Genomic DNA, 17,606 nt, shown 5'->3' with positions numbered 1-17,606 from the left:
GAGAAGCACATTAATAAATAATTTTTAAAAATTCTTTACATTACTAAAATAGTTTGGAATCGTTTTGTGAAGTTTACCAAATAGCTGATACATATGTGAGACAGACAAGTGCTGCCTTTCCCTTCAGCTTGAAAGTCAACATGTCCACAATCCTATTTGATACCTCCACCCCTCCCCCCATTCCAGTGGAAAAAAAAAAAAACCAAACCCAACTCTTCTTCACCCTTTTCCCACTGGGTCCACCTTTTTCAGTGCCCACCCTATCCGTGTAATTTGTGTACAAGTCATACATGTCAGTCATGAGTTCCAATGTTTATGGACTCGACATATCAATGAGTCTTGCGATCAATATCAATCCCCCTCCACCCCACCCTTTACAAGCTGATAAATGCAAAATGGCAGCAGCAGCAGCAGCAGCATGATGTTCATTTTCTACAGGAGGCATGAAACAACTTAACAACATCCACATTGTGGCCAAAGAATTGATTCAGTCGAGAAACCAAAACTTTATTTCTAGCAAAAATTAAATAAATAAAAATCGGATACTTATGTGAAATTAGAATACTTAAAAAAAAAAAGAAGCTTTATCTGACGAAACGTGTGATATGCAGAGGAAAAGGTGACATGATCCGAGACAAGGTGATGTGATAGGACTAGTAACCAACCGGTTGGGGAGAGCCTCCCTTCACTACTGCCAGATGGTGTGCGTTGATGAGCTGGGTCATTGAGCCCGAGGACAGCAGTGTCAGATGGTGTGCGTCGATGAGCTGGGTCATTGAGCCCGAGGACAGCAGTGTCAGATGGTGTGCGATGATGGCGCTTTTGAGTAACCACCTCAAGAATAGCAGCAGCCGTCATGGAGGTGTGTGTTGGTGTCACAAGTGCTGGGGTGTCCTCAGGTGGTTTGGACTCTAATTCAAGCACTGGCGAGCTGCAAGCTGGAGGGGAATCATGCGGTGGGGGTGTCACCGTCGCCAGCTCGTCACTGTCAGAGCGTAGCAGTGAGCGTGTGGAGTTGCACTCTGAGATTGAAGAAAGTGATTCAAGCGTTACTGATGCCTGTGGCTCCCCCTGAGGTGCAACCACAGCAGGTCCTGAGCTGCTGTCATCTTTGGAGCCGGGCTTACGGCTTGGCGGGCTTGAACTGCGGCGAAAACGACCCGTCCGCTGGAATAAGCTGTCCCTGCGCCGTGGACCTCGTTCAGTAGCTGGAACACGCTCCAAGTCGGACGTATCTTCAGCAGATGAGCAAAGCCCCTGACGCCATACCTCCCGTGCATCTCCACCCAACACCACTGCAGTGAGCACAGCGGCGCAGCTCAACAAAGCAAACTCACATTTCTTGCGCTGCATTGGTGGCCGCTTCAGGCTGTTTGTGGGTGTTACCTATTGGCAGGGGGGAGGGAGATTGAGATTATGTTTTGTCATTTTAAATGAAAGTAATAAATTATTCCTTACCATCACCCACATCCCTAAATTGCTAATTTATTAAAAAGTTGTCAATTATTTTTCACAAAAAAACAGAATATTAATGCAAGTTGCCATTTAGCACCAAATATCTGCATATCTGCACCAAGCACTTCACAAATGAACGACAAATTCTCCGGGCACGGACAAAGCTACCAAAACATAAAACAGAGTGAAATTCGAGAACCATTCGCTCTTGGGTCAACCCCGATATCTGTATTTGCCTAAAGCCTGAAACCATCGCTTTCTGGAACTCGGTTCTTGTGTTCCTAACCTGCGGCGTGCTCGAGCTCGAGTTTATCGGGGTGGGCTCCTCTGCGCCCTCGGACACGGTGGAAGGAATGGGACTTCCATCCCCAAAGAAAACACCTGAGCCCAGCACAGGGGGTGCCAACTCTGCCACAGCCTCTTGCACCTCCACAAAGTTGTCAGTGGTGCCATCCAGGCAGTGCTCGATTGCCGTATCATTACCTGACAGGAATTCATAACAATGACAACATTATCTTGTGTGCACTCGAATCCACAGTTATTGTGAGTTATGATGTAATCCTGTGCAGTTATGCTCACATCTTTGAAAATGGCAACATTATGTACTTTATGGCGACTACTAATTTGTTCATGCCTTGTAAACTCACTGAACAGGTTAAAAAAAACAAAAACCACCTTTAGAGGCCATTTTTCCCCGCAAAGCGGGGGTTGGCCTTTTTCGGGAACCGTGGTTGTTGTTGTTTTTCGGTCCCCTTTTTGAAGCAATGTTTTACGGCCGGATGCCCTTCCTGACGCCAACCCTTTTTGCCGCCTTTAACGACAAACAGGGAATTACCAGTGAACTGGTACTCAATTAGCCGACCTCGGAAGGATGACAGGCTGAGTCAACCCCCCTGGCGTTAATTCAGCGATCGACAGGGATTCGAACCCAGGATCCTAGGATCCTAAGCCGGCACCCTAGCCGCTAACCCAACACCAGCGATCACTGAACAGGTTCCCGGGTGATAATCTCAAATTTATATCACAAGCCTTTTTAATTCTTAAAGAAACTAGAACGGCGCGCTCTGAAGTTGCGACATCGAATGATATGCCACCACCCATATTATTACATTATAATTATTGTACCAAGTTTGATTTAAATCCCATCAGCTGTTCTCAAGTATCACATTTTTACCTGACATGACCTCTGACCTTTGATGCTGAAATCTAATCGGTTCATATTTGCATCATAATACTGTGTATACTTATACCAAGTTTGGTCGAAATCCCATCACTGGTTCACGCGTTTGCTCGGTAACACAATTTTAACCTAACTGAACATCTGACCATTGACTTCTTGACCTCCAAACGAAATCAGCTCATCTTTGCATCATAATACACACTTTTACCAACGTTGGTCAAAATCCCATCACTGGTTCACAAGTTATCACGGTTACAAAAACCTATCACGGACAGATGGACGGACACACACACGGACAGCCGAACGACCTGAACAGCCAACTGAGCTGAACGGACAACCCGAAAATATAATGCCTCTGGCGACCTCGTCAGCAGAGGCATTAAAAACTCCCAAAAACCTCTATGTGACATCACAGGTGCATGAGTTCAAGCTTTCGCACAGCACCAGAGTTCGAGAGGATGGTGATGATTATTTTTTACAGGTGAAACGCTTCATGCTGGTTATTTGTAGCAATAAACTTGCCGTTCAAACCGAATGTCCTGAGTTCTATCTTAGGACTTAGATCCTCCAATAAGTGCTTTTATAATGATCAACTGTGACTGATTAGTGACACAAATATTTCCTTTCATAAATATCGGCATATTTAGTTGGTACCGATAACATTTACGATTTACCGTAACCTTGTTAGCTTTATTTTAAACTGATAAAGGTATTTTGTTGGTAAATGTAGAATGATGATATTACCGGTACCAAAATGTTTTTTTCTTTGTAGAAAGTGTTTTTTTACTGCATAGTCTGTAGGGCAATGCAGTCTAGAACAGCGTTTGTCTGTCCGTATGTATTGTTACGCTGGTGGGGGTAGATGATGAATTACTATCGTACAGGTAGGATTGTATAGGGATAGCATGGACCGTGGACACGTAGGAGACATCTCGATTTATTAAGTAGGGAAACTAGAGCTTAAAGTTAGTTTTCCCAGGTTTGTGATTGCCTCCTGTAGCTTTTCCAAAATGTTTTTTTTTTTTTTTTTTAACAGCTACAAGGCCGGTCATAAAACTCACGCTCGTTACAACAACAACAACAACAACAACCGTCCATTAACCAACCATAACCGGCATGACTGCCGACAGAACCCAGAACATTCCCGATCGGTCTAAACCCGCCTCCAAAGGAATCGTAACCGGTAGGCCACGCCCCGAGCTTCTTCGTTGGTCAAGCAAGACCATGGGGTGTGTCGAGAGAGCACGGCGATTGGACAGAGCGACGTCAGAGCAAGAAGGTTCAAAAGCAGGAGAAAGGAAAAAGCATCTCTGTCTCTCAGTCTTTGGCCCTATCTCGGTCTGGTCTTTGTTCTCAGTCGGTCGCTTTTGCGCTGGCTCTTCTGGCTCGGTGCGCTGGTGCTGAGAGAGAGTGGTGTGGAACTTTTGCGATCGTGAGGAGGAGGTGTTAGTGGCGGTTTTTGGGGCTCTTGGTGCTTCGGACGGAGTGAGGACCGAAAGAGGACTGTCCGCACGAGTTACCTCACCTCACGTAAGTGGGGCTGTGGAAAGAGGCTTTGGGTTTCCCGTGCGAGAGGCTTCGGGCCACTTTGTACTGCCGACTTCATTCAACGATCTCGTTGAGCAAGCTGAGTGCCAGCCGAGCAGAAAAAAACAATTTATTTTATTTTATCATTCCCGTTGTGTATTTGCGTCTGAGTGGAGACGTCTGAAATTAGAAATTAGCTTTACCTCACCTTTCATTTTTATCGCATTACATTTACTTTCATTAAATCATTATTGTGGTGCTTTCATTTGTTGTGTCGTGTGTGTTTATTCGTTGTGGGTTTCGGGAATCAACCCGTGTGCTCCGTCCAGGTGAGCACTTTGGTTCCTTCACTCACGCGCGCTGGACCAACAGCCAGTTTCGGCTACGCGCCTCAGAATTAAGGACCGTTACGGCTATTTGTCATCCAGCGGTGTTAACCACAGGGCTGACAGGACGGTATGTATGTATGTACGTATGTATGTGTGTACGTTCCTTCCGTCGGCATTTTGCAAGTTTATTCCCTTTAAAATTTGTTTTCTCTGCAGTCGTTGGTCTGATTGGCACAAAAATTTCACCATATGAGCACCTGCTCATGCAGAATTCAAAAAAATAACGATGATGTCATATGTCACATGGTATGGGCACCATTTTGGAAAAACCGAAAAACTTTGTACCTCTATATCTCTGAAACCGCTTCATGGAAAACAAAATAGGACGGTTGCTCATTGTAAACAAGCGTTACGCCTCGGTCCCCCGTCGGTGAAGTGATGCGAGTTGACAAAGTGGAAGACGCAAGGCGGCCATCTTGGATTTTGACGTGGCGACCCAATTTTCAATAGCGTTCTTCCTTATGCGCAGATACACCCACACACCAGATTAGAAGTTAGTAGTTCGTTTATTTTTCAAGATATTCCGCTCACAAGGTTCAGACATTTACTTTTCAAGATATCGCGCTCACAAGGTTTAGATATGGTGACAGCCATCTTGGATTTTGACGTGACGACCTCATTTTCAATAGGGTTCTTCCATATGCCTAGTTTCACCCACAAACCAAATTAGAATTCGGTCCTTCGCTTACTTTTATAAAGATATTGCAGTGCACGTACGCACGCATGCACGCACACACGGACGGAGGGGAAAACCATAGTCCCCCTTTCGCTCCGCGGTGCGATTGGGGACAACTACTTCCCATGGGGAATAACATATTGTTGCGGTTTTTAGAACCCTCACTTTGTAAATAATTCTTGTAAATATTCCATCATTTAAAAGGTTAAAGGTTGCACCCTTAGTTAGTCCATATGCAACACGTAGGACACCATAGGAACTTTAGTTATTTCCTTATTATGTGTCAGATAAGGCCGTGTTCCCAATAGTTGAATCTACGTTGCATCAATTAAATAAGCATAGGCCCTTCCGTTCATTTTGCAGCCGCTCTCTCCAAGCTACACCATTATGCGTCCCTACAGTTGGGGCTCGTCTCTCCCCAAATTGTCACGTGGTTTGGTTAGCAGCGTTCGCTGCATTGAGCCTTCGTCGACGCCTTAGCGCTCGCTCCAAACGCCATTGAACATGCGGTCTCAGGCCGAGGAAAAAGGGGGCGGGGCACAAGAACAAGGTGTGGCACGTCAACTCACCATCAAGGGCGGAGCAGGTAAGCCCTCGCCAACCAACCAGGGCTGAGGTGAGTGTGCGTGCGGGCGTGTGTGCGTGCAGGCGTGCGTGCGTAAGCGAAGGACGGCATTCGAATTTGGTGTGTGGGCGCAACCCATGTCAAAATCCAAGATGGCCGCCACCATGTATGTCTGATGCCATGTATGTCTGAACCTTGTAACCTGCATATCTTGAAAAATAAGCGAAGTACCAACTTCTAATTTGATGTGTGGGTGTATCTCGCCATAAGGAAGAACGCTATTGAAAATTGGGTCGCCACGTCAAAATCCAAGATGGCCGCGCCATGTATGTCTGAACCTTGTGAGATGAATATCTTGAAAAATAAGCGAAGTACCAACTTCTAATTTGGTGTGTGGGTGTATCTCGGCATAAGGACGAAAGCTATTGAAAATTGGGTCGCCACGTCAAAATCCAAGATGGCCGCCACCATATATATGTCTGAAACTTGTGAGCGAAATATCTCGAAAAATAAGCGAAGTACCAACGTCTAATCTGGTGTGTGGGTGTATCTAGGCACAAGGAAGAACGCTGTTTAAAATCGGGTCTCCACGTCAAAAGCCAAGATGGCCGCCACCATATATATGTCTGAACCTTGTGAGCGAAATATCTTGAAAAATAAGCGAAGTACCAACTTCTAATCTGGTGTGTGGGTGTATCTAGGCACAAGCAAGAACGCTGTTTAAAATTGGGTCGCCACGTCAAAATCCAAGATGGCCGCCGCCATGTATGTCTGATGCCATGTATGTCTGAACCTTGTAACCTGCATATCTTGAAAAATAAGCGAAGTACCAACTTCTAATCTGGTGTGTGGGTGTATCTAGGCATAAGGAAGAACGCTATTGAAAATTGGGTCGCCACGTCAAAATCCAAGATGGCTGCCGCCATGTATGTCTGAACCTTGTGAGATGAATATCGTGAAAAATAAGCGAAGTACCAACTTCTAATTTGGTGTGTGGGTGTATCTCGCCATAAGGAAGAAGGCTATTGCAAATTGGGTCGCCACGTCACAATCCAAGATGGCCGCCACCATATTTTTGTCTGACCCTTGTGAGCGAAATATCTTGAAAAATAAGCGAAGTACCAACTTCTAATTTGGTGTGTGGGTGTATCTAGGCACACGGAAGAACGCTGTTTAAAATTGGGTCGCCACGTCAAAATCCAAGATGGCCGCCGCCATGTATGTCTGAATCTTGTGAGAAGAATATCTTGAAAGATAAGCGAAGTACCAACTTCTAATTTGGTGTGTGGGTGTATCTCGGCATAAGGAAGACCGCTATTGTAAAGTGGGTCGCCACGTCAAAATCCAGGACGGCCGCCACCATATATATGTCTGAACCTTGTGAGCGAAATATCTTGAAAAATAAGCGAAGTACCTTCTGGTGTGTGGGTGTATCTAGGCATAAGGAAGAACGCTATTGAAAATTGGGTCGCCACGTCAAAATCCAAGATGGCCGCCTCCATGTTTGTCTGACCCTTGTGAGCGAAATATCATATCATAGCATGTTTTCTGCGTGTTCCACTTTGTCAACTCACATCACTTCCCCGACGGGGGACCTAGGCGTGGTTTGATGAAGCGCGCATTGATCTGTGAGCGCATTATATAAGTGCGCGCGCAAAGCCCTTTGACGGACTTCTTTCCACGGACTTCTTTCCACGGACGTCTTTCCATGGACTTCTTTCCACGGACTTCATTCGGCGGGCTCCTTTTGCACGGACTTGGGGACTTAAGGAACTGCGTGAGGGAGCTCGTTTGATACGAACTGCCTCTGATACGAACTGCCTCTGATACGAACTGCCTCTGATACGAACTGCCTGTGATACGAACATTAATCGGGAGGGAGAGAGCGCTGGCACGAAATACGTATTACGTCCGTAGCCTCCCAGTCCCCCCGATATACGTAAGGTCCGCTTGCGGTCAACGACAACGACGTGCTGCCGGCCTGCTTCCACCACCACCACGGCACGAGTCGGGACCGGACGAGGAGCCTGGACATCTGCTTGGACCTTCCTCCCCTACCAGCTACCATCCCGTGTGAGTGTGTCTGTTTGCCCTGGGGTCGTTAAGTTAAGACTGTTTAGATAAGCCTGCCCTGTGCCCTGCTGCTTCTTCTTCTTCTTCTTCTTCCTTGTATATTCCTTTCGTTTCCTCTTCTTTTTGCTTGTAAATAAATTCACCTTGTTATTTCTTGGTTTTTCCCTAATCCGATCGCCTCCGTCCTTTCTTTCCATTGAGTACCTGTGACACGATTTCGGAACCGCTTAGAATCGGGTTTAGTCTTGGTTAATGGCTCGGGCCGCGGATTGCTAACCGCTCGGCAATTTCCATCTTATCCGTGGTTCGAGCAGGAGTTATTTCCCTGCTTTGCAGTCGGGTTAGTAAGTAGGTATTTGGGACTTCATTGACCAATGACCCTAGCTAATACCGACCGGAAGGAGCGTTATAACTTCGAAGGACTCGGGTCGGTCAGTCACGGACAAGGGGATTAACCCCCCCTTGATAAGGGGAGCGCCGACACCCGAATCCGTAACAATATGTTAATTATGATGTCATAGTTGCCTTTATTATGACGTCGCAAATCGACAGGTAGATCCGATCAGTGTGAAATTTATTAAGCATGATTTAGGGATAAATTGGTCGAGAATTTTTTTTATTGATGACGTCGTTGGTCACGTGGTTCAGCAGCCATATTTTTTATGGGATAGCCCATAGGGCAATGCAGTCTGGAACAGCGTTCGTCTGTCTCTCCGGTGTATGTATGTATGTCCCTCACAAACGGCCACCAATCAGAGCTGAGTCTGGTTACATGACAGGAGGACAGCTGATCCTCCACTCAGCAGATCCAAGCCAGGCTACGCAGTTGTTGGACGATCGGTCTCGTTTTACTTCATATTTGGAAGTGGTATTTACATTATGTTGCATTAACAATGGTATGATGCTTTGCAGTAATAATATTTACGTTCCTTTGCTTGGTACCAGTATTTATGTTGGTATACATTACAACCCCTTTGACGAGTCTTCAAAGCTCGCTGGATAGCGCAGAGGTAGCCTACTCATCTTGACCTTTGATGGATTCACGACTTCAAACTATAACTCGGTGCTTCGCAGGCAGGGTATTGCATCACATAATGACTGGAATCTCTTCCATTAATTACCGAAGGTGATGGAGGTTATCTTTTCAGCCCTGTCTGTTTGTTTGTTTGGCTGTGAGCACGAAAAGTTGGGGACGAATTGTGACAAAACTTGCTATGTCCAGATGAGTTGGTTTGGTGACAATAACAAGCCGATTCGAGTTCTGTTCAGGTCCGGATGCAGATCCAACCTTCAAGTGGTATACAAAACGTAAATTGTTCGGCCTGCCGGAGGTATGCACTCTACCAAATGCCGTTCTAGTTACCTTCGCCACCAAAGGTAGATGGAGGTTAAGTTTGCGTGTGCATGTGTGCGTGCGTGTGTGTGTGCAGGTTACTTGCAAGATCGAAGATTTTCCAAGTGTATTTGTCGGTCGACTTTGTTATTCTATCTGTCTGTTTGTCTGTCTGTCTATCAATTGCCTACAGGTCACAATTCAAAACTGATAATCATGAAACTTTACTGCGTTGTTCAGGCAGTCACAACTGAAAAGGCTGTTGATTTTGAGGTCAAATTTCTTAAGTCGTCATTTTTCATCCGATTGACTTGCAAGTTGAACATGATTTGCATATTGGGTTACTGAATTGGGGAACCAACTATTTGAGGTCAAAGGTCAACTCAAGGTCAAACTTCTAAAATCAACAATTTTCATCTGAAAATTAATCAATTTTCATTCAACTGACTATGATGAGCTTTGATTAAGATCGTCAATTTTAATCTTAATGAAAAGGCAATTTGATGTATCTAGTGCACCTTTTTAAAAAGCATTTTAGCAGGGTAGATTTAGCAAGTATCATGCTCTGCACGACATCTTTATTGTTTTCTGTTTGTCAACACGATATCTCAAAAAGTTGTGGATGGATTCGGACGAAATGTGTTGGAGAGGTTGGGTATGTGACAGACAAAATGATTCGATTTTATTGAAGATCTGGATTCGAATCTGGACATTTTAAAAGTGATTCTTCACCATTGAGAGTTAGAGCAAAAAAAATTGGTACGAAGCACGATATCCCAAAGTTGTGGACGGATTCCGACGAAACTTGGTGGACAGGTCGTGTGTGACAAGGACAAATCAATTCAATTTTGTTGAAGATCTTAATGTGGATCCAGATAAGAATTTTGAAAATGTCAAAGTGATTCTTCACCATTGGGTGATAGACCAAAAACTATATATTGCATGGTATTTCAAAAAGTTGTGGAGGGATTATGACAAAACTAGGTAGATGAGTTGGTTAGGCGACAAGAACAAGCCGATTCGATTTTAGTTCAGGTTCAGGATCCAGATATCAGTGGAATACAAAATGTAAACGGCTCAGCCTGGTGGAGGTATGTTCTCTCCCAAGTATCATTCCAGTTATTATTTGTGTTCAGCCATAATTAATTTTGTACAATGACCTAATTGTTATCATGAAAGCCTTGTATGTGGTGAGGAAATACAGTCGTAGCAGTATTTCGTGGTATAATTCGTGGTATAATATAGGGTGTTACCCAAATGCAATGAAACCTATTTGGAAAATGGGGAAATATAGAATGTTGGTAAAACACATCGAAATTCATTGATCACCAGTTTCCCTCCTGATCCGTCTTGTCTGAACATTCTAGCTGTGTCCATTAGGCATGACTAACCTGTGTCTTGTGTGATTGTAATGTCCAGGGTTTCTGGGGATATCTGCATCGTCTTGCTTTCGCTGGAGCTGTCTTCATCGTTCACAGTAACAGTAAGCCTGTGTATAAAAGCCGAGAAAACAGATGGCACATTTGCTTACAAATGGAAATTACAGGATAAATTATCGAACTCCAAACCTGTATTTGATAAAGCAAAATACATTGATGATATTTCGGTTTTACTCCAAAATCCAAACAAGGTTCAAAAATGTTCCCCCCCCCTCCCTCCCCAACATTGGCTATTTGATGCCAGCAACAATTCAAATAGAGAACTGCAGTGAAAATAGGCTCAGGTGGTGAAGGGGTTATTTAGTTGATTAGTCATCATAATTTGTATCTTTACAGTGGATGTATTAGCCTGGTGTTGGCTTAGCGGTTAGGGTGCCGGCTTGGGATCCTAGGATCCTGGGTTCGAATCCCGGTCGATCGCTGAATTAACGCCAGGGGGGTTGACTCAGCCTGTCATCCTTCCGACGTCGGCGAATTGAGTACCAGCTTGCTGGGATGAATGATCCCGGTGTGTACCCTGGTTTAGAATAGGTACACAGTATCCCTGCGCATCATAAGAGCGTGACCAAGAGTTGGCGTCAGGAAGGGCATCCGGCCATAAAAACATTGCCTCAAACAGGGAACCATGATTGTCATGGGGCCCGCAAGGCTAACCCCCGCTGTAGCGGGGAAAATGGCCTTAAAACGATCATTCATTCATTCAGTGGATGTATTGTAAACACCCAATTAGGACTGCTACGACTGTATTTCATCTTTTCTCTCCATCCCTTTGTATTTTGAACTTAAACATGCTCTTTCCTCATTTATTCATTTCAGTAATACCACCCCTCCTTCCCAAAGCCAGTCGCCGACTGGGCATCCTCCGTCGTGCGAAGTCCTTCCTTGGCACACATGAGCTCCTCACCACATACAAGGCTTTCATCCGCAGCTCAATAGAATACTGTTCCCCCCCTCTGGGCCGGTGCTCCTGCCTCACACCTAGCTCGACTTCACGCTGTTGAAACCAAAGCTTTCAGAATCATTGGAATCTCCCGCGATGAAGCTAACTCTGAGGGCCTTTCACTCACTCACCGCAGGCAGGTTGGTGGTCTTTCTGTCTTCTGCTGACTCCTATCCGGCCGTGCTCCCCCAGCTCTATCTGTGCGCTGTCCCCCAAATATTCCTACAGGGCGCACAAGATCTGCCTGCAACCCTCTTATGGTTAAACTGCCAAAATCAATACTCTCTATTCACCTCCACTCTTTCATTCCTCTTTTCCCCTGCCTCTGGAACAAACTCCCTCACTCTCTTCAAACCCACTCCTCCCTCCAGGTCTTTAAAACAGCTGTTCACCACCATCTCTTGTCTTCCCCCATCCAAAACCTTTATTTTCTACCCCCGTTAATTCGCCCCAGATCCACTTTTTTTAAATTCCGACTTCTTTCCTGGAAGTCCTTGCAGTGTCCATGTGTTTTATACGTCTCCCACCCCCCCCCCCCACCCCCTTCCTGTGCCTCCTCCCTCCCACAGATCTCCCAATGTGCCTGTTCTCTGCTGTTGTGCTTGTGTGCTTCCCTCTCTCTCCCCATATTGTCTCCCGCTCCCTTTATCATATGTTTTATGTGTCAGTTTGTCTTTTTGTGATTAATGTTAGCTCTTACACGAGCCTCTATCTTGTATACAAAAGTTGTATGCTCGTGCCAGCTAATGAGTGCGCCCGATGAAGTCACGGAATGATCAACAATGCTAATAACATAAGGAAAAGAGGGAAAAAGAGAGACACATGGAGGCTATGGCAACAAGGAGCTTCCTACACATTTGATCCTGGTCGTTGATAACTGGAGTTACAAAACACTTGCGCTAAAATTCATTATGATATAAATAATTAAGAAATAATCCCTCATTAGCCCACATCATTTTTGGAACAACACTGCATTTTTAAAAAAAATGAAAAAATTCAGGACTCTAGCCACAATGGGATATATGTGAAGAGCCAGATTTGCAACATGATAAAAACTGAGAAAAATCGATCATATGATGAAGAAGAGAAAAATGTTACTCTGAAGAAACGTTTTACCAAATAGATTTAGTAAAAGGTGGCACAAGAAAAATATCAAGTTCATCGTATTTAAAATACTGTGAAGGAGATTGAATCCAAATGCAAAAATGTAGATAAATGAAATGGAAAAGTACATCTAGAAGGTAAGAAAAGCGATGGTCAATCTTACCGAGCATCATTCCCATTCACATTATCTACATCCTGGAGTTTGGGTGGCTCAGCAAGTGGGAAGAACCTGAATAATGCAAAAACGGCAGCACGACTCCAGTTTCAATATTGTTGAATACAATTTGAAAAGGGTAAACAAGAAACTTCCAAAATCACCAATGTCAATGGAAGGAAATGTAAGAAATGATGAATACAAGAGATGACTTCATTGGCATCACGTATTCCCACCTTCGGGGTTAGCTAGGGAAATATTTTGGCTTAAGTCTTTCAAGTATCGGCTTGCCAGACCCTAAGTTGGTGAGAGCCGAAAAACTAAAAACTGAAAGGCATTAAGATACGAGACGAGATCATGGTTTCTTTCGATGTGATTTCCCTGTTCATAAACATCCCTGTGAACCATGCAATCCAAGCTACAAAAGAACATTTGGAACAATCAGACATACAATCAGACATTCAGAAAGTATTCAGACCCCTTCACTTTTTTCACATTTTGTTATGTTGCAGCCTTATGCTGAAATCGTTTAAATTCATTTTTTCCCTCATCAATCTACACTCAATAACCCATAATGACAAAGAGAAAACAGGATTTTAGAAAGTTTTGCAAATTTATTTAAAAAAAAAAACTGAAATATCACATTTACAAAAGTATTCAGACCCTTTGCTATGACACTTGAAATTTAGCTCAGGTGCCTCCCATTTCTCTTGATCATCTTTGAGATGTTTCTCCACTACCGGTCAAAAGTTTTAGAACACCTCAATTTTTCCAGTTTTTATTGAAATTTAAGCAATTCAAGTCCAGTGAATAACCTGAAATGGTACAAAGGTAAGCAGTAAGACAGACAGAGCATTATAAAAATAATAACCACCTTTAGAGGCCATTTTTCCCCGCAAAGCGGGGGTTGGCCTTTTTCGGGAACCGTGGTTGTTGTTGTTTTTCGGTCCCCTTTTTGAAGCAATGTTTTACGGCCGGATGCCCTTCCTGACGCCAACCCTTTTTGCCGCCTTTAACGACAAACAGGGAATTACCAGTGAACTGGTACTCAATTAGCCGACCTCGGAAGGATGACAGGCTGAGTCAACCCCCCTGGCGTTAATTCAGCGATCGACCGGGATTCGAACCCAGGATCCTAGGATCCTAAGCTGGCACCCTAGCCGCTAGCCCAACACCAGGCTGAAAACTGGAAGGTCTTATGGAGCGATAAATCAAAATTTGAAATCTTTGGTTCATCACGCAGGGTTTTTTGTATGCCGTTGAGTAGGCGAAAGGATGGTTCCTCAGTGTGTGACACCAACTGTTAAACATGGAGGAGGAAGCGTGATGGTCTGGGGCTCTTTTGCTGGATCCAGAGTCAGCGACTTGCACAGAGTGACTGGCACCCTGAACCAAAAGGGCTACCACAGCATTTTGCAGCGCCATGCAATACCCTCTAGTATACGCCTAGTTGGTCAGGGGTTCATCATACAGCAAGATAATGACCCTAAACACACCTCCAGGCTGTGTGAAAACTACCTTCGAGGAAAAGAACAAGACGGTAGGCTTCAAATCATGGAATGGCCAGCACAGTCTCCAGACTTAAACCCCATCGAGCTGGTTTGGGATGAACTGGACAGAAGGGTGAAAGCAAAGCAACCTACAAGTGCAACACATTTGTGGGAACTTCTGCAACAGTGTTGGGAAGAACTTCCCGAACAATATTTGATTTCCATTGCAGAAAGAATGCCACGAGTGTGTTCGGCGGTTATATCTGCAAAAGGTGGCTACTTTGCCGAGTCAAAATTTTAAATTAAATTTTGTTAAACAAAATGATTCTATGATTTCTTTTTTTTATCTCCAATTGTTTATTTGTTCTATGCTTAATTTCAGAATCCTTAATTTCAGAAATGCTTAATTTCAGAATTTCAGAATTTCAATGTACAAAAGGGCGCGCACAGCTGTAAGGACGAAGGACGGGAACAGTGGTGAGTTTGAGGTGAAGGTGGGAGTGCATCAGGGGTCGGTACTAAGTCCACTACTATTTGTAGCTGTGATGGAGGTGCTGGCTCAGACCGAAAAGGAGGGTTTACCGTGGGAGTTGTTGTATGCAGATGATCTGGTGTTGATTGCAGAAAGTATGGATGGACTGAAGGAAAAGATGAACAAGTGGAAGGAAAGTATTGAGACAAAAGGTCTGAAGGTGAATATAGGAAAGACGAAGGTGATGGCAAGTGGTAAAGCATGTGGTGAGGTGGAAAGAACTGGGAAGTGGCCATGTGCTGTGTGCAGGAAGGGTGTCGGAGTGAACTCCATTCAATGTACAATGTGCGCTGAGTGGGTTCATCAAAAATGTAGTGGTCTGAGAGGGTCATGAACCAGTGTGGCAGCTACATTCAAATGTAAGGTGTGAACAGAGGGAGCTGCAGATGGAGGAAATGTTGAGTTGGATCTTGGAGACGGCGTGAAGCTGGAAGGTGTGAAAACATTTTGCTATCTCGGAGACATGCTGAATGGAGAAGGTGGATCAGACTCGGCAACGGTTGCTGGAGTGAGATGTGCATGGAAGAAGTTTCGGGAACTGAGTGGCGTGCTGATGAGGAGGGGAGTGTCGTTGAAGCTGAAGGGAAAGGTGTATGCTGCATGTGTGAGAAGTGTTATGATTTATGGGAGCGAGACATGGGTCATGAATGTAGAGCAGCAACGAAGGCTGGAAAGGGTGGAAATGCGAATGGTTCGGTGGATGTGCGGAGTGTCGCTGAGAGAGAGGAAGACAAATGATGAATTGCGAAAGATGATGGGAATAGAGCCTGTGATTGATGCTGTGAAGAGGAACAGGTTGAGATGGTTTGGTCATGTGTTGAGGAAGGATGAAAGTGACTGGTTGAGAAGAGTGATGGAAATGAATGTAGAAGGAAGTAGAGGACGGGGAAGACCGAGAAAGACTTGGCTAAAGACGGTGGAAGAAGACATGCGGGCAAGGGGGTTAACAAGGAGAGATGCAGAAAATAGGGCAAAATGGAGAAGATTGTCATGGGGACCGCAAGGCTAACCCCCGCTCTTGCAGGGAAAATGGCCTTAAAATGCATGTTGGTGTGTGTTGTGTTGCTTAATTTCAGAATCCATTGAGCCATTAAACTGCGTAAATTTCAATAAAAACTGGAAAAATTGAGGTGTTCTAAAACTTTTGACCAGTAGTGTACACCTTGATTGGAGTCCACCTGTGGTAAATTCAATTGATTGGACATGATTTGGAAAGGCACACACCTGTCTATATAAGGTCTCACAGCTGACAATGCATATCAGAGCAAAAAACCAAGCCATGAGGTCGAAGGAACTGCCTGCAGAGCTCAGAGACAGGATTGTGTCGAGGCACAGATCTGGGGAAGCCTACAAAAAAAAATTCTGCTGCATTGAAGGTTCCCAAGAGCACAGTGGCCTCCATAATTGTTAAATGGAAGAAGTTTGGAACAACCAGGACTCTTCCTAGAGCTGGCCGCCCGGCCAAACTGAGCAATCGGGGGAGAAGGGCCTTGGTAAGAGAGATGACCAAGAACCCGATGGTTACTCTGGCTGAGCTCCAGAGATCCTGTGTGGAGATGGTAGAAACTTCCAGAAGGACAACCATCACTGCAACACTCCACCGATCTGGGCTTTATGGCAGAGTGGCCAGATGGAAGCCTCTCCTCAGTGAAAGACGCATGAAAGCCCGCTTGGAGTTTGCAAAAAAACACCTAAAGGACTCTCAGACTGTGAGAAACAAGATTCTGTGGTCCGATGAAACCAAGATTGAACTGTTTGGCTTCCATCTGGCCACTCTGCCATAAAGCCCAGATCGGTGGAGTGTTGCAGTGATGGTTGTCCTTCTGGAAGTTTCTCCCATCTCCACACAGGATCTCTGGAGCTCAGCCAGAGTGACCATCGGGTTCTTGGTCACCTCACTTACCAAGGCCCTTCTCCCCCAATTGCTCAGTTTGGCCGGGCGGCCAGCTCTGGGAATGGTCCTGGTTGTTCGAAACTTCTTTCATTTAAGAATTATGGAGGCCACTGTGCTCTTGGGAACCTTCAATGCAGCAGAATTTTTTTTGTAGGCTTCCCCAGATCTGTGCCTCGACACAATCCTGTCTCTGAGCTCTGCAGGCAGTTCCTTCGACCTCATGGTTTGGTTTTTGCTCTGATATGCATTGTCAGCTGTGAGACCTTATATAGACAGGTGTGTGCCTTTCCAAATCATGTCCAATCAAGTGAATTTACCACAGGTATACTCCAATCAAGGTGTAGAAACATCTCAAAGATGATCAACAGAAATGGGAGGCACCTGAGTTAAATTTCAAGTGTCATAGCAAAGGGTCTGAATACTTTTGTAAATGTGATAGTTCAGTTTTTTATTTTTAATAAATTTGCAAAACTTTCTAAAATCCTGTTTTCTCTTTGTCATTATGGGGTATTGAGTGTAGATTGATGAGGGAAAAAATGAATTTAAACGGTTTCAGCATAAGGCTGCAACATAACAAAATGTGAAAAAAGTGAAGGGGTCTGAATACTTTCTGAATGCACGGTATGGAAAACAAGGTGTGGAGATAGTAACTTGACTTGGGATGATGTCACAAATCTACTCAGAACCTGCCTCAATAGCACAATCTTTCTTTAGAATGGAGAGCACCATCAACAGGTTTTCAGCACAGCAATGGGATCACCTGTATCCACGGTTGTGGCAAACTTGGTAATGAAGGACTTTGAAAGTGAACTTTTCACCAAAAATGAGTCTTGGCTGTCACGGTTCTGGATCAGA

At 44.6% G+C, this 17,606-nt stretch overlaps 1 protein-coding gene across 3 annotated transcripts in view; it reads right to left on the bottom strand.

Annotated features, from left to right (window-relative positions):
- The window catches only part of LOC137436472 (mitogen-activated protein kinase kinase kinase 9), a 111,885-nt gene that overhangs the window by 4,829 nt on the left and 89,450 nt on the right, over positions 1-17,606 (bottom strand). For all 3 annotated transcript variants that reach the window (XM_078786454.1, XM_078786456.1, XM_078786455.1), the window contains exons 11-14: positions 12,845-12,910; positions 10,590-10,687; positions 1,742-1,938; positions 666-1,386 (exon numbers count right to left, since the gene is read on the bottom strand). In XM_078786454.1, coding sequence (XP_078642580.1) covers positions 666-1,386; positions 1,742-1,938; positions 10,590-10,687; positions 12,845-12,910 — 1,082 coding nt within the window. The remainder of the gene's footprint in view (positions 1-665; positions 1,387-1,741; positions 1,939-10,589; positions 10,688-12,844; positions 12,911-17,606) is intronic.

This window comes from Myxine glutinosa, chromosome 11 (genome assembly GCF_964187855.1).
Source record: "Myxine glutinosa chromosome 11, kmMyxGlut1.1, whole genome shotgun sequence".
Lineage (NCBI taxonomy): Eukaryota > Metazoa > Chordata > Myxini > Myxiniformes > Myxinidae > Myxine > Myxine glutinosa.
Note: the sequence above shows the minus strand (reverse complement) of the source record. Positions and strands in the feature narration are given on the sequence as shown.